Raw genomic sequence first — 25,594 nt, 5'->3', positions numbered from 1 at the left:
GTGTTCGGGAGAGGTGGCTTGCAGTATTAGGCGGAATAATTGGTCTCCTACTACATATTCAAACTACACTAGAATGTGCAGCCATCATTTACGACCCGAAGATTTCATAGAATATGAGAAGCGGTGGCTTAGAAGGATGCCGTAGCGTCACTCTTTGCAGACTACCCTTCACGTTTGCAGCCCAAGATAACAACTGAAGCAAGTATCACTGAACGTGACCCTGCTGCGTCCGAACAGTCAACGAATGCATGTACCAGTAGCAACGCTGCCTTGCGATCGCCACCATGTGCAACGGTGAGATTAGGTCCCAAAGCTGAAGAATCGGAGCCCATGGAGACCACATGCGCTACCGGCGAAACAACTGACAGTCGTCAAGTACAGTGTCACTATGGATGCGTGCACAAGCCTGGCAAGGTTGCCCCATGCGACAAATGCGTCCAGGTCGACAGACATTCAGCCTCTACTTTGCTCACTACCGAAAAGGCCAAATGGAAGAGAAAAGAAAGAGAGCTGAGGAGCCAGATACCGAGGCTACAACAATCCGTCGACAAAAACAAAGACGAACTCAAGCAGCTGACAAGAGGCCGCATTTTTCACACCTATCACATTCGCTCAAGTTCAGAGTCGGCACTACAACTTTAGACTTGAACAACAGGGTCTGTTCACGCACATCGGCCAGCGTTGCAGGAAGCTCGCGGTATATGCAGCTGAATTTTCTTTGTTTTTCGTACCACCACGATTTAACTGGTTTAAGCTCTGAAATGGTGGAATCACTTGGCATAGTTCTTAATTTTCTGGCAGCAACTGTTGCTTTCTCTCGGTGGCAACAAATGTAATTCTCAAAGGCTTTAAGAAGAGAACAGGTGATCACGTATATCCCTGGAAGCAGTCTAGTGACATTTCTTGCTATTTAGTGCATGAACTCCAGGCTTGCGTATAGTCTGCTACACCAGTAGGCACTAGCACTCATCGGGGAACTTTAAGCGCCCAAGCTTTCAGCATTAGCTCCTGGCAAATGCTGCTTTCAAAAATCCGCTTTCTGACAGTCAAAAACTGACTATCACTCACGTGAACGTAACAGTGACAAAACAATCTTCCGCGCATCACTGGCATGCGCTCTCTGGTATGGGCCTAGCAGACGACGCGCGAGCGTCCCGATCAAATAGCCGCGAACGACACATGCCTTTGAAACAGGCTGGGTACCCAGAATGGCAAGCGCTTCATGATTCCCGTTTACAAGTGTTCATTATACTTTAAACAGCGCGAACACAGCTGGAAATTGAACCATATTAGCCCCGAGAAGTTGGGGTGGCGCCGCCTGGCGGGAGGCGCGGATGACGTCACGGCAAGGACTCTTCGACGCCCGCCGTGACGCGCCGGCGTATCATGCGCTTGCTTCGTGCGCTGTTCCGCTGTTTACGTTCGCTTTTTGCCTGTCTCAAGCTTCAGATGAATGACGAAAACAGCATCGATAATGTTCCTAGTAAAACGGCAGAAAGTTATATGCATCTTTTCTTCACAGTCCCCAACGGTGCCAGCGCGCCATCGTGCACACTTTGAAAGGGGTGATCAGGTTTGTTGTGTCGCGCTGCTAACTTCGGGGATGAGTCTGATTCTCGACCACAGCAGCCGCATTTCGACGGGTGTGAAAAGCAACATTCCTCTACTTAGATACAGGGGCACGTTAAAGAATTCGAGGCGGTAAAAATTAATCTACAGCGTGTCTCACAATCAAGTCGTGGTCTTGACACGCAAGACACCTTATTCATATTATTAGGTTGTGTTGTTCACGGGCGATTCCTTTAAAAATATGATGGCTTCACCTCCACAAGTGTTATATGCATCGGACGCATCCGCGATCGGCGGACAGCGTTCTTGCCGGTGTGCCAAGCCCCGCGTACGATTACGAAAGCGCATGCAGTATTGAGCTTCGCAAGATATCTCGAAAGCGCTCGCCCGAGAATACTGCCGCAGTTGTTGTGTTTGTTTTTCTTGCGCACTCGCTAACTCATCATGTTGTTTAGTTTCACGTTTTTCTCGCAATAATTTCAGGGCTTCATTTCACAACATAAAAAAGTTGAGGTTAATTGCAGAAACTCCTTATTGGTGTCAGATTGTGTCTTTATGCAGCATCGTAGCAACGGTGCTGTACACTTGTATAAGTACTAGTTTAGATAGCCTGCTCATAAACTAATTTTTTTTTTGCATTTGATATACCCCTGAGCATCGTGAACCTTTATGTGGACGTGACGTGCGAGACCATTAATTGACTCATTAAGACGAAGGACGTTCAATTAGTACGTGGGCCACGTCACTGAGAGTGAAACAGTTCAAAACGCTCATTTCGACTTTCAGGCGTTTGTTTTGCAGACGATTGTTATCAACAGTGCGCCCACGAGAATTTAACATTACCGCTTGTGACCCGGCGGTTGACCGGACCAGCAGTTCATGCAAATCAGGGTATACGGCCACATAATCCCAGACGAGTGTTGAGAAGAAATGTTTACATAATCCAAGTATACTAACAAATCAGAATTTCCCGAAACCATTGTGTGCGTGGCAGTATTATTTTGTTTAATTTCCCGGATGTATTATGTGATTTGTTATGATAGGCAGATTAATCTGAAGTCTACTGTAGCAGAAGGCGCAATTCTGTCAAATCACCTAGATAATCTGCAAAGGCAGACGTAAGTTGTACAATGTATTTAGTGAATTGAAAACGTCCTAATTTAATTTGTAATCTGCGGGACGCAATGTATTTAGTGAATTAAAAACGTCCTAATTTAATTTGTAATCTGCAGGACGCGTGTTCTAACCGCGGAGTCTACGCCACGTTGTAATGAAGTTAGAACCATTAGCGTAAATTTTTTAGCGCCAATGTCTTGGAATACGCGGTGAAAACAACTAATGTCTTGCTCTCGTGCATCACCATTTTCACGGCGAAGCTTCCGTTCGGACGGGATTCGCCCATTATAAGCTATATTATCCTAACTTTCTACAGCTTATTAAACTTTCGCTAGTAGCGTTAACTTCAACCTGCTCCCTTGGGAGATTTGCATCGCAAGAATGAGCAGTAATCACCACCGTATCGCGAAAGAGCGGGTACGCGGCGGGCGCGGAAAAAGGCGATCCTCGGCCGCAGAGCAAGCGAGTCCTTGCCGTGACGTCACATCGCCGCGACTGCCGCGCCGCCATTGTTCGTTCTCGGGGCTAATAGCAGCTTCGAATGCAGCCACGGCATTCGTTTCCACGAAAGACGACAGGTCTACTACGGTGGTGGCGCCAAGCGGCTAAAAGCCGCACTAACACTGACGGCCGGTTCCCATTGCGCTCCTCTCTTTCGCCCAGGCACAGAAAAATAGAGGAGGCGCTGACCAAACCAAGCAGAAATATCGACCGGACATGCGCGTTCGACCTCTCATGGAATTACCCACTTGCGTCATCGTACATTGCAGCATGGTACATTGTAGCATGCAGCAGGTTGTGGGTTGGGATCCCACAGATGAAAATGGTGCTTTTTTGTCCAGTTTAGTTCCTTTCAGTTTAGGTCATCATCATCATATTAAACACAACAAATAGTGTCTCCTATTGTTTCCTTGGTTTAATTTCGGTCAGCTTCGTTAGTTGTGTCCAACAAAAAGACGAGCCCCCCGAAGAATTGCTTTTTTTTTTCATTCAGATGGGGTGGCACTGAAAGTTAAATAATAGAAATAAAAGGATCTCTAGGCAGTGTCTCATTTTGCACTATTTAAAGGGGTGCTGACAAAAATTTTGGCCTCACGTTTTTCTTTATTATTATTTTTTTTTTTTTTGCTGCGATGTCTTGCTGGGGGACACACATAACATAACATAACAGTCGCTACACAGCACATCGTTTGCTGTAGTGCGCGACAGATAATTAATTACAGGTTCTTCATTACCGGCCAGTTTCGGTTTAAAAAATGACAAGCCTCCGGGTGCAACACAGAACAGTGACGCACTTCCGCACGGTTCGCGAGCAGCCACCAAGAAGTAGGCTGCTGGAGCAAATGCGGCAAGAAAACATGGCGGCTATGATGTCATCATAACTTGTTGCAGCGTGGTCACGTGAGGGAAGCACAGGGTCCCCAAGGGTCCCCTTTGAGGGTGCGATTAGCGCGAGGATGTCGATCGCTCATGCAAACTTCAAAATTCATTTAAAATAACTTCCAAGCTATACTTGCTGTTGGTATTTTGCAGATGATATAAACATGTTCACCGGAATCGATCCCGCAGGCTATACAATACTGACACAATATATCGGCCGCGAAATATTGTCAGTACCCCTTTAAGGTAATGAATTGAGACCAGTGCTGCCACACACATTCCAATTTGTATGTGCAGGTATTCGGCCACCAAAGCAACACTGGTGGCGATAGCGTGCACATTTTTTGACGCATTCAACGTGCCCGTCTTCTGGCCCATCCTTCTGCTCTACTTCATCACACTCTTCTGCCTCACCATGAAGCGGCAGATCAAGGTATGAAAGACTTCTTGAGCTATTACCAATGCCCGCTGGGTGTGGCAAAAGTTGAACAGAAAAAGAAAAATGATGCCTATTTGAAAACTATTCTGGTGACCGGAAGGATATGAATCAACATAAGGCAAGCTACTCATTCATAAGCACAAGCTTCTCCCACTCTTGAAATGGCACACATGTATCCACTGCGTAGACAGCGTTTTAGGGTAGCTGCTACAAGGACAGAATATTATATTTAATAAGGGGGGGACATGGGTCTTGATATCAATAAAATAATCAAAAAATTGATTTTTCGAAACTAGCATTTTTGGAATCCGCATCTATCACTCTCCTTATCTGCTAAGTTTCCTCTCTCTGAGGTTAATATTTCAGCTGTAACATCAGTTTAAAAACGAGTAGGACACCTGACTTTTTGCCTGTGCTGACGCCAAAACAACGTCTTCAATGATGCCACGCTTGCATTTCACTGCCGTGAGGGTCTACTAACTTGAGGGCCAACTCACGTTTTGCGAGTGTGCATGTGCACACACATTTGTGCCTCTCCACAACCTTCATTTGTCACATTTGTTTGGTTTCTTGATTTTCTTAATATAGTACTCATTGTACACACCCAGCAAGGCATTTACTGCGATATATCAGTGGCTATCGCAGGTAGAATAAAAATTCTTTTAGCAGCATGAAGCTAAGGGATTGGAGCACACACCATAGCAAGCAAATTTTAATTAGTTTGGTTTTCAGTCTTTTTTTTTAAATTTGCTTTTGTGTGGCCACTGCATGGCCATGTTCAAAGCAATGGAGTTTTTAATGTACTGTAAATGGTGCAATCATAAATGTGCTTCCTCTGTTGTGAGCCTTGTGCTTTCTGCTGTTGACGCATGTCATTTGCATATGTTTGTGAGGTGGTTAGTTGTCTGTTGTAGTAAGAACGAAGTATATTGTTTTCTTAAATATACAGTTATATCTGGATACAGTATAACCTCGTTACAGCAGATCTGTTTACAACAGACATCCGGATATTACAGACCAATCTGCGGCGTTATGCCGACCTCCCTATCTGGTCTATTGATTGAGCTTCGTTCACAATGGATTCTGGTACAGCGGACATTCGGATATAATTGACTAAAATGTCAGGCCAGTAACGTGGTCAGGACTCCTTTACAGCGGACTTTTCTACCACGGACATATAACTTTCAACTTCAAACATCGCTTAGCATACTTTCGGCGCATTCGGGACGGGTACAGTGCGCCGCAGATATCGACGTACCGATTTAAGAACGAAGGCCACCGATCTCCGGTCTGTCAATGACCAGCTATGCCTAGCTGTAGCGACAAAAGATCAGCGCGCAGTGTGCTTGATGTTGCGTTTGGGACGCTGACGCACGAAATTGCTAGCCGCTGCCACCGCTTCTCCGAACGGTCGCTGCGCGGGGAGCTTGGCCGGTGGGTCCGCTGCCAATGCGCGAAATGCCCATCCGCGGATCTGAGGAGCTAGCGTGTGATGTAATTCGTTGCTTGCGACAAGGACATTGCGGCTTCTTCGCGTTCGCATGTCCGCTAGTGGGATGTTCTTGCGTGCAAAGTTTGGATTCGTCTTGTACATCGGCACCGTGAGCGGAGTTAGGCCTAGCGACGACATCGAGTAGAAAGCTCGGTTGCGATGTGCGTGGCCGCGGTGCCCGATGTTGCAAAGTACATCATGCCCGATCGCGAGTACAAAGAGTTGTCCCGCGGTGCTCTTCGTCGTAAGCTCTGAAGGGCTGAGAAGCCGAACCTCTAACAGCGGGTAGTCGCACGCCTGCGATGTTCGACACGAGTGCGGCGCGCTATCGTAATCTGATGATTGAGCTTCCGCTTGCAGCTGCCAAACTAAAGCATAATTATATTCTAAATTATCATCGACCCTTGAACACAGAACGAGTGCGAACGTGTCAGCACAATTTTCGACAGCCATGACATCGCGACCCACAAGCAGCAGACGACGCTGCCGAAGCGAGCATCATGACAGAAGCAGATCGGAGGCCTCAAAATGAACTTCGAAAATGTGCTTTTTGTACGCTTGTTGCTGAAAGGAGGAGCTAGATGAAATGGAGAACTTGAACACAGAGAAATACTCTTTACGACGAGCCCAATATGGTGGCATTTTTCTTTTTTTTTTTTTGCTATTTTCGCAATTTTCATCATGTCGGCAGGCAAAAAAAGTTTTTTGTAGCAATTCTACGTACTTTTCAGTGAAGATACTTTGGAATCAGATAGAAAAAGGGCTACAGAAACTGAAAATACGATTTTCCAAAAATCACATTTTTTTTTGTCCCCCGTTAAGAATACGACCATGTTTGTGACTTGCAATTTTCTCCGGTTATAACAGACTCATTCAGCGTTTACATAAAAGTCTGTTGTAACAGTACTTGGATTTTACATACTCCTTTTACAACAGACCAAAATCCTCTTCACTATGAAGGTCTGTTGTAATGAGGTTATACTGTATAACGAAATTGACAAATTACCCAGAAAATTCATTGCAAACAGGTTTTCGTTATATGCAGTTTCAGCACGAAAATTCGGAAAAGAAACACAAATTAAACAAAAGAAAAACTGAAGGCAAAACTCACCCAGAACATTTGTTTAGCATCAAGAAACTGCGTTATTTTGCTCTATTGCTTGTTTGTGAGGGATGGCAATACTGGACATTCGTGGGACGTCAATACAATGCTGCCCCGTCATTGCCTAGCTGTGGCCTCCGAGATCGGCTCCGGCAATGCGCCGCAGCGTTGCCAGACCTAATCATGGAGGCCTACAGCCTAGTGAACCCGTGGCGCGGAGCAAGACGGCAAAGTGCATAACGAGCTGACCTCCAAAGATCCGTCGTTGTCTCGAGCAGTTTCTACCGGCACCTACTCTGACATTTCGGTAGTGACGGCGCTGTCCTCCAAAAAAAGCAAAAGAAAAAAATCCACAAAGCTGCACGCAATCGGGCTGCTCCATGTGCGGGCAGTGAAAGCACGCACATGCGCACGGCGTCGACAACGAAGAGCGAACGACATGGATAAGATGGAATATTTGGAAAAGCACTCTCCATATGCAGCACGGCCCCACATATGCTGCACAAACTTGAAGCGTAACGACATGGAGCAAGGATTTATTTTTTTATAGTGGCTTCACTTAGTGTCACGTTAACGAAGTGCAGTTCAGAGACGTCTGCAACAACCGAAGAGTGGCACTGCAAACACAAAAGCCGATTTTTACTTTTTTTTTTTTAAGAAAGCCGCCATGGGGGCACCCGCGAGCAGCTGAGGGTTTGAAAGGAGGGGGGGAAGGGCACGCTCACGGTGGCAAGAACGCTGGCCTGTCCGCCTCGAGCGCAGATGCATGCGGCCCCTGCTCGTGCCAGATGCAGAATGCGCTCATGCTTTCAACAACGCTTTTTCATCTGTATTTACTAACGAATCACGCGTACCCTTACCTGTGTTTTCATGTCATATCACATCTGCCATGCCTGAAATCAGTTTTTCTGCTGACGGTATCTCATCCCTCATCGAAAAGTTGAAGTTAACATCAGCATCTGGACTGGACGGTATTAATGCGAAACTGTTGAAAAACATACGTCATATTGCGTCGGCTTATTTTGTATTGTTATTTTCGCAATCTCTTTCAACAGGCGTCATCTCAGACGACTGGAAAGTGGGAAAGGTCGTTCCTGTCTTCAAATCCGGTAACAGAAACTCTCCACTAAACTACCGACCGATCTCCTTGACCAACGTACCCTGCAAACTCATGGAACATGTCATTTACTCTTACGTCATGAACTTTCTCGACTCCCATAACTTCTTTCACCATTCTCAACATGGGTTTCGTTGGGGCCACTCTCGCGAAACCCAGCTTGCTATCTTCGTTCATGACCTTCATGCTAACCTTGACATAAACAAACAAACCGATTCCATATTCCTTGATTTTGCAAAAGCCTTTGATAAGGTACCCCACAAACGCCTAATAATAAAACTGTCTTCCTTAAACTTCCACCCTATATGTACTAAAATATATAAAAGAATTCTTGACTAACCGCACGCAATCAGTGCACGCAACGACCTACCTTTGCATGTATCTTCAAATTTCCGCATGTTTGCAGACGATTGTGTTACTTATAGAACCGTTACTAACCCTTCTGACCACATCTTATTGCAAGAAGACCTCGACCACATCCTGCAATGGTGTGATGACTGGCTTATGTCCTTAAAACCTACTAAATGCAAACTAATCTCCTTCACTCGTCGTCTAACTCCTCTTTGCTTTTCTTATAACATAGCTAATGTCCCTGTCGAATCAGTAACCACTTATAAATACCTTGGAGTCACCCTATCCTACAATTTGTCGTGAAACACTCACATTGCTAAAATCACATCATCAGCTAACAAAACTTTGGGCTTCTTAAAACGTCATTTACGCAACGCTCCGAGTCACATAAAACTACTTGCTTATACCGTATATACTCACATAATGATCGCACTTTTTTTTCAAAAAAATTTACGCCAACTTCGGGGTGCGATCATTACGCGGGGTAAATTTTCCGTGAAACAATATTCTGAGCACCGAAAACGCAAAGAAGTCGCTAATTTGAATTCTTACGATAGCTATCATGAACATAACCAAAAATAAAAGTAGAGTAAGGCTTACCTTTGTAATAAAATGCACGCATTACGCAGGAGCTACATGCATGGAACACTGCCCTTTTATTTTTGAACTCTCTGACCCCCTAACATTCATTCTGAGTCCGAAGCGTCACTGGCGTCAGTGTCGTCGCCGCACGATTCCCTGTCGGAATCGGCAGTGTCTTCACTGTCCCACAGACGGTCATCTTCTGTCCCGTCGAGCGCGTTGGAAATGCCAGTCTTCTTAAAGCTCTTGACGACCACCTCGTTGGAAATGGTACTCCACGCTTCGAGAATCCATGAGCAGAGGACTTCCACGGAGGGTCTCCTGATTTTGCCACTTGGCGTGAAATCGTGGTCGCCCGCCGCCATCCACTCTGCGTACAGCCTCCGGACGTTGTCCTTGAACGGTTTATTCAGTGACACGTCCAGAGGCTGTAGCAGCGAAGTTAGACCCCCAGGGATCACTGCGATTTCCGTGCGCCGCTCCTTCAGCTCGGTACAGACACTGTCAACGAGATGGCCCCGAAAGCTGTCCAGCACAAGAAGTGAAGGAAGCAGAAGCGCTCCTGCTCTTCGCCCCCAAACCGTCTTGATCCAATCGACCATGAGGTCTGCCATCATCCACCCTTTTGCTTGAGCGCGGATGTGGATGCCACGGGGAAAGTTTCCCTTCGGAATTGTTTTCCGCTTCAGAATCACATACGGCGGCAGCTTCCGCCCGTCTGCCGTCACTGCGAGCATCACGGTGCACCGCTGCTTCTCCGCACCACACGTTTTCACGAGCACACTTCGAGCACCTTTCTCGTTCACAGTAGTGCTTCGAGGCATGTCAAACGTCAACGGCGTTTGGTCGGCGTTGCCTATCTGTGACAGCAGGAAACCGTTCTTCTGGCGTATCCTCGTGACGAACCTGTGAAAATCGATCACTTTGTCTTCGTACGCGGATGGAAGTCGCTGGCACGACGACGTCCGCCGCCTCAGCGACAGTCCATTCCGCCGCATGAAGCGTGTCGTCCAGCCGGAACTGGCGCGGAAGTCCTTTGTGGCTATTCCCAGCCTCCGGGAAACTGTGCGCGCCTGCGTCCGTACCATGTCTAATGACACGGCACAACCGTCTTTGCGCATGTCCCTCACGTATTCGAGGACTGCCTTTTCGATGTCAGGGAACTTGCCCGTTTTGGGTCCGCGGAAAGCCCGGCGCGTGCTGTTCGTAGCCATGAGCTTCTCGCGCTGTTTTTTCCAATATCGGATCCGGATTTCGTCGACGCCGAAATGTCTGCCGGCAGCGCGGTTTCCGTGCTCTAGCGCGTAATCAAGCGCCTTCAGCTTGAACGCGGCAGTAAAGCTCGCATACCGCCCCATGGTGAAACAGCGCTTCAACAGACGATCACAAAGCACAGCCAAAAAAACGTGGTGTCAGGTGACGCCGTGACGGGCGGCTGGGATGGCGGCGGCACGGCTTTTTCAGGAATTATGGGAATGCGTCGGCAGCTTGTTGCTGCGGGATGACAACAGGTTGACCAACAGGCGGCCGCCGCTGTAACAGTGCGGGATAGCAAAACAAACATGGCGGCCCACAGAGCGAAGCGACCGCATTTTTTTTGTCTTCTTTTCGTCAGTCACAGTGGTTGTGAGTACGTCACGCGCGTCAAAACAGTCTCTTCTGTCTAAATAAGGAATGCTTTCATTTAAATCAGTAAATTTACGGCATTAGCGTAGCGATGCCTGCTTTCAGATCACAGAAACAAAGATGGGCGCGTTCAGCTGCCACAGACATAAAACACATGGCGGGCATTCAGTGAAAACTGCGGCATTTGCCTTTACTGCAATCCTAAATGGCACGTTTCCGCCAACGGTGGGCAAAAATTACGAATATGTTTGGTGCGTGCAGTTCACTTGGCGAGTTCGGAAGAGTTATTAACGCAACATTCGACAGATGATAAACGCGATGATCATCGGCTAGACTTGGCACACGACATATCGATGCGGCAAGTTCGGGGTGCGATCATTACGCGGGGAAAAAGAAAAATCGAATTTAGGCGACAAAATTTAGGGGTGCGATCATTACGCGAGTGCAATCATTACGCGAGTAAATACGGTACATCATTAGTCGGATCAAAGTTAGAATATGCATCTCCCATCTGGAACCCGCCTGAAGTTGGTCTCGCAAATTCTCTAGAAACTATTCAGAATCGTGCAGCTAGATTCATTCATGCTTCGTACTCATACGACATCAGTGCTCCATCCCTCAAAGCAGAGTGCAACTTATCACCTTTGTCTTATCGTCGACGCATTGCAACCCTCTCATTATTTCACAAGTTTTTTTACTCGCCCCTTCATCGCCCTCCTTACATTATCCCCGCAGCTCACCTATCTCATCACACCGGCCATGCACTACAAGTTTTTCGCCCATGTGCCCGTACTAAAGCATTTTCTGCTTCTTTTTTTCTCAGAGCAGCTAAAGACTGGAACGGCCTTTCCCACGATGTTGCCACTATCACGTGCCCATCAAGTTTCATGCATAGCATTTCAAATGTAACTTCACATTGATCATTGTGACAATGCAGCTGATTGTATATTTACCCACCCCTTATGTAATACCCTTTTGGGGGTCTTTAAGGAAATAAAAATGAAATGAAATGAAATGAAATGAAAATGACAAAATTCGGGGGAAAATTCCTAGGTTGTCAAAGGCAAAAATTCGTGATATCAAGGGTGTCTCCCTCTGCCACTTTGTTACATAGAGGTCACGAATACATGTGCTTCGATGGAGTAATGACGGGGAATAAAAAAACTTCGTAATATCGAGGAGTTCATTGTATGGAGGTTCATTGTAGGCAGGTTTAACTGTGTATGAACTGACAGAAAAAATAACTGCATCTTTAGAATCGGTAGAAGAAATTAAACAAGCATGCGAATTCTTGTCAAATTTGGTTAAAAAACAACTAAGGAGAGCCTTAAGACCCATTAACTGAACATTGTGGGCCTCTGCTTCTGAGTCGTGTCAGGGAAAAAATAAATTTCTACCTTTCACTAACAACATTCAAACACCGCAACGAAAAACTCTTCGTGAATGGGCTAATTTTAGCAGCTGGTATTACTTTTTTATGCACCACTATTGACATCTGTTGTCTTATGCCCATCTTCTTTTGCTTACTTGTTTTTTCTATAGATGCGGATCATTTATAGACCTTTTCACAGCCGGCCATAATCCTCTCTGGTCTTCAATAAATAGGTGTGACCCCCAAAAATGCCCTGCCGAGGCTGTGACGTCAGCCTTTGTACTCTCACGCGCAGCCCAGCATGGTGGCGTTCCTCTCCAGTGAAAAGGTCTATATAAGGTTTCTAAATGCTCGGATCTTTTGGTTAATAAGCTTGGTTTTCCATTTTCATCATAACGAGATGGGATATAATGAAGTAAACAAAATTCCTATTCAAAAGCCCATAGAGATGCCTGCATTTGAAACCAAATTTTAACTAATTAAAATTGACCTATCAATGGATACAACAAACTAAGATGGTCCCGAAAACCAAGAAATCCTCACGCATTCGCACTGAATATAGGTAACCCTTTCTGTGGTGCTCACGGGCCATTCAAAACAGCAGTGTGAAACTTCCCACCTTTACTAAAGCCTCAGGTCGCACGTAGCCGTGTGCAAGTAGCTGCACACTGTATGTGCTCTCACATTCTTTCATACTGTCGCAGTCCCACTCCATCTCATCCCAACGGCCACCTCTCGCTGTTGCATGCCACATGGTCAGGGCATGACCTTCGAGACAATGTAGCAATCTTGGAAGTCATGCCTAACTGTGGGATGCCCAGCAGCAAAGTGGGGAGAGAAAAATGTCATGGTGAGCCAAGGCTTGCTGTGGTGATGAGCAGTGACTACTGCATGCCTGTTTAACTTACAAAATCGGGGACCTTGTATGTTGTGCCCTGTTTTGTTTTTAATGTTTGTTGCTCAATTTCCCATAATTTCCCTGTCACTTTCACTGAATCTCCTGTTAGCATATCAGTACTTCTCTTCTTTGCTGTTCATCTGCATTGTCTTGCACCACTATTTATGTGTTGGTTAGTAGCGCCCCTGTATGGAGTTGAATAAAGAACAGCTGTTGCTTGGCTCAGCGTCGACTGGTGGTCTCGCTGCGGTCCTCTCAAGCTGTGGCTTGGTTATCGCTCTCTCAGAATTAACTGTCGGAAGTTGTCGAGCACCGACTTGGAGCTAACATCCCCACCATGTCTACCGAGTCTGAAATGGTTTGGCGCCAACCTTCACGCACTGAGACTTCGAAAATGCCATGAGCTGGCCAACGGGAAAAAGCCGCTTTGAGGACTACGTCGCAATCTCTGAAATGCATCGGAAGAAACACAGGTGCATTTGCTCCTATATTGCATGGGCCCTGAAGTGCGTCCGCTCCTCGACACATTCTCACTTGATGCTGCCTCTCACTTCGTACATCCTAGTAATGAGCTCTATGAATCATCGCGTTTCCACAGGCGTGTACAGCAGCAAGACGATATGTACTACACCGAATTATGCAGGTTGGTGGAATGCTGCACCTATCCTTCAGTGGAAGTTGAAGAGAGGCTAGTATGTGACAGATTTGTCGTCGGCTTTTGCAGAAATGCTAAATTCACTCTCCAAGAGGCATGGACGCAAGCACGCCACGCTGAAGATGCTGAAAAGGAAAAGCGACAGTCTCAAGTTGGAACAAGTTATAATGGCCCCAGCTCTTTGCAAATGGATGCTATGAAGATGCAGAAGTCCGCTCACCATACCTTCACCAGAACGCTCAGCCTTCTTTTGCCGTCACGATGTAGAGGTGCCCATTTGTGGATTCTGTGGCTGCACATCTCATCCTCACCCACAATGCCCAGCACGCAGCTCGCTCTGCAACTTTTGTAAGAAGGGACACTTTGCAGAAGTTTGTCGCTCTCGGAAGTCAAAGCAAAAAGTCGATTCCATTCAACTGAGTGCTGTCGGCGTAATGGCCAAGTCGTTTGTAGTGGACATCACCGTCGATGACTACGCAGTGCAATTCAAAGGTGGCTGTGGAGCCGAGGTTTTCACTATAGCAGATGGCTTCCTCAAACATCCAGCGGAGCTCGACACTTAAGGGATGACCTGGAGGTCAACCACTGTGGGTTCAGATACAGCCCGACTCCAGTGGCTTAGGAAGACATCCTCCCAGCGACTCTTGGTCATCAAGTCCCTCTCTACCTCTTCTGGGATTGCCGGCAATACAAGCACTAGATTTTGTGAGCTTCCTTGGCAGAGTGCAGAGCCCTGAGGCTTCACTGCAAGCTGAACTCTCTTGCCACCCTTAAGGACAAATATAAAATTGGCTTGGAACCAGATGCCACTCCCTTAGTGTACCTCGTCGAATTCCTATCCCGTTGCACGAAACTGTCAGGCTCAACATCGTCGAGAGTGACGGAGTGATTCGCCGTGTCGACAGACTAACGTTGTGGTGTTTCAGACAGGTGGTGGTTCTGAAAGCGTTGGGAGACTACCGTCGGTGTGTCTACTTAACTCGGCTGAACCAAGCGGTACTTCAAGAACGCCAGATCCTCCCTGCAGTTGAGCAAGTCCTTAGGCTGATTGCAGACACAGCAGTGTTCTCCATTTCAAATTGTAATTACAACGCAAGGGAAGACACGGGACGAAGAGACCAACGAAGATGAGCGCTGTGTTGTCCAAGCTGGAGCACCAAGTTTCCGTCAAGTGAAACTGGAAGGGGTCGCAAATATTACTGATGATATACTTATCTTCGGATGCACTCGAGAGGAACATGATGTTCGACTGACCCACATTCTGTCTTGTCTTACCGAGGCTGGGGTCACACTGAACAAGAGCAAATGCTCATTTGGTATGTCTGAAGTACCATTCCTCGGAGTAATTGTATCTGCAGAAGGCATCAGGTCATACCTGGGCAAGGTCACAGCCGTCAAGATCATGGTTGCAGGAGTCAGGCATATGCTTGGAATGATCAACCGTCTTGCCAGGTTCTTGCCACACGTCTCTGATATTACCACTCCAGTAAGAGCCCTCCTCTAGAAGTTTTCAAACTGGACTTGGCAACATGGACAAGAGGCTGCATTTGTCATGGGGAAAGAGCTACTGATGTGCAATAGGTGTATGGCCATATGCCACCACTGTCTCAGCTGATGCTAGTTTGTTTGGACTTGGGTCAGTCCTGCTGCAGACGCAGCCATCAGGTGAGCGCTGTACTGTCACTCTTGCCTCGAGAGCAATGACGAAGACAGAGCCAAACTGAAAAGGAAGCTTTGGCAATAACCTGGGCTCTCTGGCTGTTCCGACAAATTCGTAAGTGGCATCCTGCTGGATATTGAGACAGATCACCTATCCCTCGTCTCTCTTTTTGGCAAGATGGACCTTGACCTCCGAAAATACAAAGCCTGCAGATCAAAATAATGCCTTACCAATTCTAGGTAGATCATGTGCTGGGAAAGCTCTTGGCTACAGCTGATACTCTCTCATGCATCAGCACCAGGGTTACGACATCGAAAAGATAGAAACTTAGAAAATGAGAGAAATGCGCTTCCACTCTAGTTAACTTCGCCGATCCCCTTACACCGGCACCTCTCCCTGATTGTCCATGGCAACTTCTCGGCATGGACCTATTTCAATTCAATGGACAAACTCCTCCTGGTAGTTGATTACTATTCCAGGTACCCGGAAGTAACGGCCTTGAGCATAACCGCGTAAGCTGTCGTGGATGCACTGAAGAGCATGGTCGCCCACCATGGGAGAGGTGGTTCGATCTGACAATGGGCTGCCATTCTTGTCACGAGATTTCGCAGCCTTCGCTTCCTCGTATCGCTTTGCCCACACGACAACTAGTCCTCATTACACCCAGTTGAGTGGAGAAGTGCAGAGAATGGTCATGTCAGTCAAAAAACTCTTCAACAAGGTGAAAGACCCCCACCTGGCTTTCCTAAGATACAAGGATACCTCAGGCATCAGTGGCGTTAGTCCCAGTACCAATGGCTAAGTACCAATGTCCCCAGCAGGGAAGAATTGCTACGCCCAAACTGGCACTGAAGGACACAGTTGCGTTGAGAAATGCATCCTCCAAAAGGAAGCAACGAAGGAACTACTACAAGCATCATTGGACCAGACATCAAATGCAACTTCCGGTTGGACAGCAAGTCTGGGTACGGCCGTAAAATGTAAAAGGAAGTGTATTAAGCCCAGCACAGAAACCCAGGAGCTACATCACAAAAACAGGACGAGGCGGCATCTTGCAGCGCAACCGGTGTCACCTTGTCCTCTTTGCTCCATCATCACAAGCTTCGTCGGAAGCAGCGTCAGAGCCACAGCCGCAAGCATCTCATCCCACTCCTCAAGGCCCTGCCAGAACCACGGAATCAACGAGTGACTCGGGACAGGCTGGTGATCGGGATGGTGTTGTGTGCTTGTGTAGCGGCTGATGCATCGTCCCATTGGACTGTTTCAACTATGGCCGCTGAAACTTATGTAGAGGTCGCTGCTGTTTAAAGGGCGCCTAAACCACCTCCGATATTTTTGCAAACATTTCAAGTAAACACGCACGTCGTGTGCAGAATGCCGTCACGATCAACGATGCCACACGTGGCAGCGCTACAAGCCGCGGGCGCACCACAAATTCTAAGAAACAATTTCTTCTCCTCTCCTGACCCTTCCGGTCTGCCTGTTGACGTGTGCGACGTCAGTGTGTTAGATCTGTGGCGCGGCATGCAGGCAATGCTGTGATTGGTCGAACAAGAATCTATGACTTGTGGTTAGTCTGCAAGCAGCTGTCCACGCTCCTTGCTGTTCTTCGTCGTGTTGCCCGCATGTGTGCGCTTGTGAATCGGCAACTGCAGCCGGTAACGCAACTGTCAAATCGCTAACGTACCAGCAGTCACACCTAGCGGTCTGATAAGCTGCGCGAACTGAATCCTACAGTGTTTTGCAGTGGCTTTCACGCATCAGTGCTTGGCTGCAAAGCGCTGACTGGAAAAGCGAAAAGACGCGACACGTGTCACCGTACGGGTCCATAATGTTGGCGATCTTTTGAAGGCATGCACGTAACACAGGGTCCATACCGGCACAATTTGTACGAGGACGGGCCGGCATGGCAACAACAGTGGTTAGCTGCACGGAGTCGCGGCAACCGGAAGCGCCCGCTGTTTCGTCAGCGATGACGGTATGTCATGTAAGATTGAGAGGGGCACTCGGCGAGGAGGGCAAAGCGACTTTAAGTGAGGAGATCAGCAGACGAGTGGAGCGTAGGGAAGGAAAGGGTGAAACGAGCGATCGCAGTGTTTCGATCATCAAACGCGTATAACTCCGCTGTTATGGCACCGTTTCGAAACATTCTCACGGCTACGTGTTCGTTGCAGACTCGTGCAGAACTGTCACACCACAACTAAATTTCGACCTCTGGGTGGTTTGGGGCCCTTTAACACCTTCACTGCGTCAGGGTCACCAGTGGGTCACAGCCTGTGCTCCACCTATGCGGCTGTGAAGTTACGTGCATTTCTCTGCTTGCGGGTGCGATAACATTGACACTTGAATGCAGAGGTACGATTTTTGCTGCATGAGGATACATACGCCCCGAAGAATATTTCTGTGATGTTAAAGGCTGTGACCCACCGGTGACCCACAACGCACTCAATAAAAATCTTTTTCTGCTGTGTGCTGCGTGACCCACCGGTGACCCACGCGTGACAGCTCTCAATCTTGTGCTGCCATCTGAACTTCAATGTTCCAACTAATATATATTGCATAACAGTACGTTATGTTGGGCTAGTTGGTGCATCGTTACTTGAAATACGTGGCGCAAGGTTGCAACTGAGAAGAAACAAGAAGAGACAGAAAGAAGGCGTTCTTTCTGTCTCTTCTTGTTTCTTCGCAGTTGCAACCTTGCGCCACGTATTTCAAGTATATATTGCATATTGCATTGGACGTGAGGTGGCGCGATTGTTCCCAAGGAGCCGATAAATCTACCCAATAAACATTTCTATCAATAAAAGTGACTTCATGTGTTTTCTTGTGGTAAGCACTTTGTATTTAACTAGATTCACGCGTAGAAGGCAGAGAACAGCATTGCATCTTTCAAATAAACGCACCAAAACACACGCTGCAAAGCTGGCAGCGCCATCCCGCTGGAGCAAAAGAAACAGGCATAGCCAGTGTCTCAACGGTGGGTCACGAAACACCTGGGGAATATACCCGATGGCCCACTGGTGGGTCACTCCGCACCTAAAACCAGACTGAAAAAAAGCGTGCCGCAATGAACATGTTAATGTGTCGGTTAGTGCCCCCATCTAGGTGACAAGGGTTTGTATTAGGCTTGTCCGAATATTCAAACAAATATTACAGTATTCGAATTCGCTTTGACGCGAATTTAAATTATCCGAAATTTCGGAGTATTCAAAATGAACGAATAGACACATATTAACCGAATGAAACCCCCTGTAAAGGTGGTTTCACTGCAATGCAGGGGTGCTATACTGTATATACACCTGTTCAGGGGAAATCTGGACTGCTGCGAAGCTCCACTTCAAGGCTAAGTTAACATGTTGCCCTCACATCAACTCATCATTTTTTAAGTTTAAAAGCTTGTTATACCAGCTTATATGCCCTTAGTAAAATTTTAAAATGTAACATATTTTACAGGTTATCACTTGCATTCTATCGAAAGTCAAATCCTTCTACTTCAAGTTGCTTCCACTTCCCTTTGAACCAAAAAGAATGACATTTGCATATGCCTTGTTTCAGTCTTAAAATATATTGTGCAGGTTAGTTGGGTCATGACAAATGCGCTCATTTTTTTTTATAACATGCGATATATACTATTTGAATTGGATTCGAAATTATTTGACCAAATCACTATTCACTTCAAACCTAAAGTTTACTATTTGCACAAGCCTAGTTTGTATGGATTTGAATAAAGGACAGTTGTTTAGGTTCGGCTTCGTCTGGTCTCACTGCGGTCTCCTCAAGCTATGGCTTGCTTACCGCTCTGTGAGAACTGACAGCACTGCTCAAAGGAGCACAGGAATAAGTAGTGCAAGGAATCAACCGGCACGGCTGTTTCCTCTGCGGGATTTCATTGCTTCATGTGAAGCCCACTGGCAAGCTTTCAATGTTCTTAATGAAGAGTGGTTTCCTGTTCACTTATGTAAATTCTTGGTCGTGCGCAATGACATGGTCCACATGTTTCACGCATTTGTAGTTTTTGGGGTTTTTTTTAATGTTTGGTTATAGTGTGGATACTGTAAGTGGTCTATGCTGTAATTAAACAGCAATGTCATAAAGAAATGTTTTGGCACTTATTAATGCAGCACATGTTGAAGTACCGGTACCTGCCGTGGACTCATGGCAAGACACAGTACCGGGCACGGGACATGGCTAGTGGCCCGCTCAAGTGAGGACCTCTCTTGCCTCCTGCCGGTGAGGGTCTGGCCGCCACTCGGTCCATGCACTCTCGTTTAATAGGGCATTCATTTGTTGAGAGGAGTGTGTCGTAAACCACCGGCGTAGCAGTGAGCGATGGTAGCAGCAAGAAAAGGCCATTTCCACGGCCTTCTTTCGGTCTCGTCAAGTACCTCAAGATTTTTGCTTTTGACTAATACCCCTGTGATTTGCAGTAAACGGCATTCATACTGGATGTCATTGCAGTCATGCGTTCCTGGTCTGCACAATGGCATTTAAAATTGATGCTTTGCTTCCATTGCTGGCAGATAGATGTCGTGTGCAAAGTTCAGACCTTGCCACTGCAACACCACTTCACCAAAAAAACATGGAGGAATTGAAAAAGAAAAAAGAACTGACAAGCGTTTGTAAACGTCGACAGGCAGTGCTGGTAGGCTTGCAACACCTGCACCAGTTTGATACAATTCACGCTTGTTTCATCATGAACCTTTACCAACATGCCCAACTGGCAGTCATCCTAAATACAATTCCTTATTTTTGCACCACGCTGTGCTAGAATTCCCAACCAGCCTCAAGATGTTCTCAGTAGCACTAAATTTAGCAAGAAATAGAGGCCGCACTGGCCACATTTAGATTTATTTATTTATTGAATACTGCTGGCCTGAACTTCCAGGACTTGAGCAGGAGTGGATTGGTTACATTTTGAGTACAATGCACGTGAATAACAAAAGAGAGCTCTCTTACTAACAAAACAACAGAAAAAGTAAGCTGCTGTGTCACATACGGCACCCCAGTCCACTCCAAACTCTAAACTTGATCCAATCAAGACACGCGGAAATGGCATTGGTGGGCTTTATTTTTTTTCATATATTGTTAGCCAAAGGCGGCTCCAGGGCAGACTAATGAAATACACTTGAAACATCGTTAAAGACACAAGCAACGAAATCAGGGAAAACAACAAAGCATACAGACCGTACAAATCGTAATGCAAACTGCAAGACAAATCCAACCAAAAGTACAACACGTAAATTAATTTCAGTTTTACACAGTAGTGACCAACGATGAGCGTAAAGCAACACAGACTGCAAGCACTACAGTCAGCAAAAGCTGTACCACACGTATAAAAATTCTGAATATCATAGACAGGAACTTTTCCAACATCACTTACAATTATGCGAAATCGTGTCAAAGCATACGTGCCTCTTATCACTGAAAAAAGAAGGTAATAATACGTAAGTGTAGTTACGTGGAAGAATAATTGGCCAGTACCGTTTTTTCGAATCCTTCTGAAGAATTAATTTTGCTGAGGCTATGCAGCAACGCGTCTTCAATTGTTTTCGAAAAAAAGTGAGTATTTCGAGGTGTCAACCTTTCTAGGTGTGGGCACATATTGGTTCTCGTAGCTAGATCTAACAGACTGTCAAGTCCACAACATTCTGTTTTGTATGTATTTGTGAGTGTTAAAATTAGAACGACTGTGTTTCATTTAGTAAATGAATTTTACTCTAGCAACCTCAATGAAAGCTCACACAAGTTTAGTTCAGCGAGCATTTCAGTCACAGAATCTGTGTACTTATATTTCCACATCGTAAACCTTGCTGCACGCCTCTGTGTTTTCTCGATTATCCTTATTTCGTTCTTTCTATGTGGATCCATATTATGCTGCCATATTCTAGTACGGGACGTATCACAGTCGTATATGCAGTTAGTTTTACATCTCGGGGAGCAAATTTCAGCCTACATCGTAGTGACCAGTTTAACGTCTGCGGCATTACATAAATTAGTGATGTGTTTCTTCCAAGATAAATCATCTGAGATCGGAATTGCTAAATACTTCAAGTGTCTCATCTGTGTTAATGGCTTATTGTCTAACATGTAATTAAAAACACATTCTTTGCTTTCCTAGTTATTCACACGTATACTGTTTTCTCGTGATTTACTTTCACTTTCAATCGTGTGCACCAATCAGTGATTGATTGTTGGGCTCAAGCAAATTCTAATGGATCCTATGATATTTTAAAATATATTAGGCAATCGTCTGCAAATAAACAAACGGTATCTTTTCTACTAAGTCCATTTGTAATGTCATTGATATAGTAACAAATAAATAAAGCAGGTCCTAATACCAACCCCTAAGGGACGCCACTTGTTACATTTAAAGTCTTCGATTTGTTTTCATTCACCCCCACATATTGCGTCCTATTAGTAAGATATGATTGAATCCACTGAACTATATTTAAATTAACTCCAAGATCAAGTAGTTTACCAATTAGGTCCGACTGGGAAACTCGATCAAAAGCTTTTGATAAGTCTGAGCAAATTCCATCTATTTGACCCGTTTCATTCACCCTTTGTGGGTCAATCTTTATTGCTGAATAAAATTATTCAGACGAATCTATTTAAGAAAAAAATTGTCTGAAATCTTTCTGGGTGACAGTAAAGTGACAAAAAAATCATTTGGGTTGTAACATACACATGGTTTATTCGTGAGTAACAGCAAGATAAATTCTTAAAAAAACCTATATGACTGTTAAAAAATTATACGTCGAAATAAATGTCTGTGTAGTTCACAGAAGTACAAAAATAAGTGCATGGAAACACAAGTTAAGTGGAAACACGGGGCAAGGAAAGCCACCTTTGATCCAGTTAGCATCGTCTCGCCGCGCTCGCTTTTGAGGTGTCGCTCACTGAACATCTGAGTCTTAACTCCTAAGTAACTCCTCGTATGACAGGCTGACATATACTGAATCAGATTCTGGTTTGTCGTCCTCCGAATCACCGCTAGACTCACTTGTGCCAGAGAAAGTGGCACACACTTCCATAGCATAAGCAAACTGCGCGGGTGAGTGCACTGAAGAAAACTGTGTAGTTGTGAGCGCGTATGGAAAGCGAACACAAGTCCGAAACCTATAATAATCCTTCATCTTATCGCCAACGAGACGGAAGCGGTTTTTGTGAGCCCCCGAAACAGGAAACGCAACCACAGCGGCATCGTTTGGGTCAGTCAGCAGCGCCTTCACGGAAATGGGCATAATCGCGCCCCGGGGAGCAATAAACGAGGGTGTCACAAAATGGTCACCCTTTGAGAGATTCTAAACTGGAAAGGCACAATAAGTCGGAACCGGCGGAAGAAAGAAACTGAAACTAGCCGGCGCACCGCTGTAGTAAAGCATTAAAAAAAACCGGAGAGACATCGGCACAGGCAAAAAATTCTAATTATTCCTGCAGTGTGGCAGCACATGCCAAGCAAGAGAAATGATTGAAAAAGGTGCATATTTTAAACATACAGACATGACTTACATGTACTATCGCGCTCAGTATGAGTTACACCACGCAAGCGTGTGGCCGAGTGGACAGGAAAGTGTTAACACTCGTTTGGTCCGTGACCCACTCTGCTCTCTTCTTGTCCCTTAAGGTTACACCTATCATTTTCCTTTCCATCCCTACACAGAGTAGCATGCCAGCGGTATACTGACGCCGGCAAAAATCTGTTTTTCCAATAAAGAGTCTCTCTCTCCTTTCCATTGCTCGCTGCGTCGTCCTCAGTTTCAGTTAAACCCTCTTTGTAAGCCTCCAGGTTTCTGCTCCGTGGGTAAGTACCGGTAGGACGCAGCTGTTATACACCTTCCTCTTGAGTGATAGTGGTAAACCACCATTCATGATTTGAGAGTGCTTGCCGAATGTGCTCCATCCCATCCTTATTCTTCTAATACAGCAAAAGCTCGTTAATTCGGATTTCACGGGACTGGAAAAAATGTCCGCATTAACTGAATGCCGAATTAACGAATGAACAGGAAAAACATTAAAATCAAGTTGGAGAAGCATACCTTTATTTGCTAAAGTATCTTGTAATGGTCGTTGGTGTTTTCACGCAGATTTCGGCCGACATTACCATTTTTCTTAACTCTTCCAAATGGCCAACCGCACGCAAACTGTCGAAAGTGCTCAGGCAAACGTCCTCTGCCATCACTGTAACGCACGATGGTGGTGGCATGCAAACACGGTCACAACGGAAGAAAAAGAACTCCGCAAGAAGAGACGGTGCCGACACGACAACACAAGGGAAAATGGCATCCGAGGCGCAGTGGCAGTGGAGCGAAGAAAGAAGACGCCGACGTTCGGTGACGCTGCGATCGCCACCACTAGTTGATGACGATGGCGATGCCACTCAGGTTTCGGTTTCACTTCAGTGGTGCCAGCGCTGCTTTACCGCACTTTTGTGTAGCGGCAGCCGTCAGCATTTGTCCGAATTAAGCGGTGTGGAGCCGAATTCTGACAAATTAACGAAGGTTTGGTCCCATAGATTAACATGCACTTTGGCCGGGACCAATAGAGCGGTCCGAATTATCCAAATTTCTGAATTAACGGGTGTCGAATTAACGAGCTTTTACTGTACCATCCTAATCCATAAGTAAGGGGACGTCAAGGACTTGAAAAATTACAGGCCAATCAGCTTACTGTCCATTGTCTACAAGCTGTTTACAAAGATAGTAGCTAATAGAATTAAGACAACATTAGAATTCAATCAACCAAAGGACCAAGCAGGATTTTATACAGGCTACTCAACAATAGACCACATTCACTCTGTCAGTCAGGTGTTAGAGAAATGCGCGGAATATAACCAACCCCTATATATACCGTATATTGCCGATTACAAGTCGACCCCCCAACTTGCAACCCCTTCTAGGGGAAAAAAAAAAAAGTTGACTCCGAACACAGCCTCATGCTGCGGCCATAGCTCACCAATAAGTTTTTCAGAAGAGGGAGTGATGCAAAGAAACATTTTGCCCGTGAAACATTGCTTACGACTCGTCATCGTGTGAGCCACTGCTGCTGCTCGCCATCGGAACGGGTGCCGGTAGTACTGAGGTCCTGCACGTGGAAAACACCGCGCGGACCATGTCAGTTGGCAGTGCATACCAGGCATCATTGACAGTACGTGCTTTTGCTTCAATATCATCGTAGCAAACACTCAGGCTCTTGCTTCTCTGGTCGTGAACCCAATCTCGAACCGCCTCCTCAACGGCAGGGTATCGTCCAGACTTCGGTCCGCGAAAGGAACGGCGTGTAGCAGCACACGCGAAGATCTTGGTCCTTTGTTTTCTCCATTCCCTCACGTACTTTTCCGACACATCAAATTTGCGCCCTGCTTTGACGTTGCTTTCCGACTCTGCGTAGAGGATCGCTTGCCTCATGAAAGCACCGCTGTACTGTTGCCGGCGTAGCGGTGGCATCTTGGCGTCCGTTTGGAAGCGTCGCAAACCGGGCACACCACTGCTCGCAAGCGAAGCGAAATGCAGAAATGGCGAACAGACGTGAGTGCAAAAAGACGCGAAGATGCTTGTGGGCACATGTGACTGGTCATGTGGTTTAGTTCCCCGCGAAGTGTTGCCAGCTTTTCTGTGGAACGCTGATGGTTTGTCAACGAATTGTTTCTACTGTATGAAAACAAAACTGCAGGGCGCATCGCAACATAAGTTCCTCTTTATTCATAGAGCATCGTTCGCCCTCTATCAAAGGTTTGAAATGCTGCTTTCGAGACCGTGTTTCCCAAGCAGTTTGCATTAATGCCGCACGGCAGTGATTTTTAAACGCGCTCCATAGTTTCGCCTCGCGTGGTTTCGCTATAGTTTCGCGATCGTCATGGCAGATCACAAAAATGTCCGGCTCCGGAAGCGGCGCGCGCGCATTGGGAGAGAGCTGTTGCCGCGACTCCGCTGCCTCTGCGGCTGATGTTATCGATGTGTCAAATAGCTGGAAATCCGAGGACGACGACCTTTCGTCAGACCCCACAGATAAGTCGACTTTACGGTTCCGCGTATAGGTTGACTCCGATTATAGGTCGACCCCGGAACTTTGGAAGGTCATTTTACGAAAAAAATGTCGACTTATAATTGGCAATATACAGTAGCCTTCATAGATTACGAGAAGGCATTTGATTCGGTCGAGATATCAGCAGTAATGCAGGCACTGCGGAATCAGGGCATCAACGAGCCATATATAAACGTACTGGAAGAAATCTA

General features: G+C 46.2%; 1 protein-coding gene across 4 annotated transcripts in view; it reads left to right on the top strand.

The window, feature by feature from the left end:
• LOC119391006 (protein RER1) overlaps positions 1-25,594 on the top strand; it is a 111,645-nt gene that overhangs the window by 58,704 nt on the left and 27,347 nt on the right. For 2 of the 4 annotated variants that reach the window (XM_049415017.1, XM_037658712.1), the window contains exons 5-6: positions 4,363-4,498; positions 19,481-19,563. In XM_049415017.1, the coding sequence (XP_049270974.1) occupies positions 4,363-4,498; positions 19,481-19,563 (219 nt within the window). Of the gene's footprint in view, positions 1-4,362; positions 4,499-19,480; positions 19,590-25,594 lie in introns of all 4 variants that reach the window. The other 2 variants (XM_037658714.1, XM_037658713.1) reach the window with 1 other exon arrangement.

This window comes from Rhipicephalus sanguineus, chromosome 4 (assembly GCF_013339695.2).
Source record: "Rhipicephalus sanguineus isolate Rsan-2018 chromosome 4, BIME_Rsan_1.4, whole genome shotgun sequence".
Taxonomy (NCBI): domain Eukaryota; kingdom Metazoa; phylum Arthropoda; class Arachnida; order Ixodida; family Ixodidae; genus Rhipicephalus; species Rhipicephalus sanguineus.
This window is presented reverse-complemented; position numbering and strand designations above follow the sequence as displayed.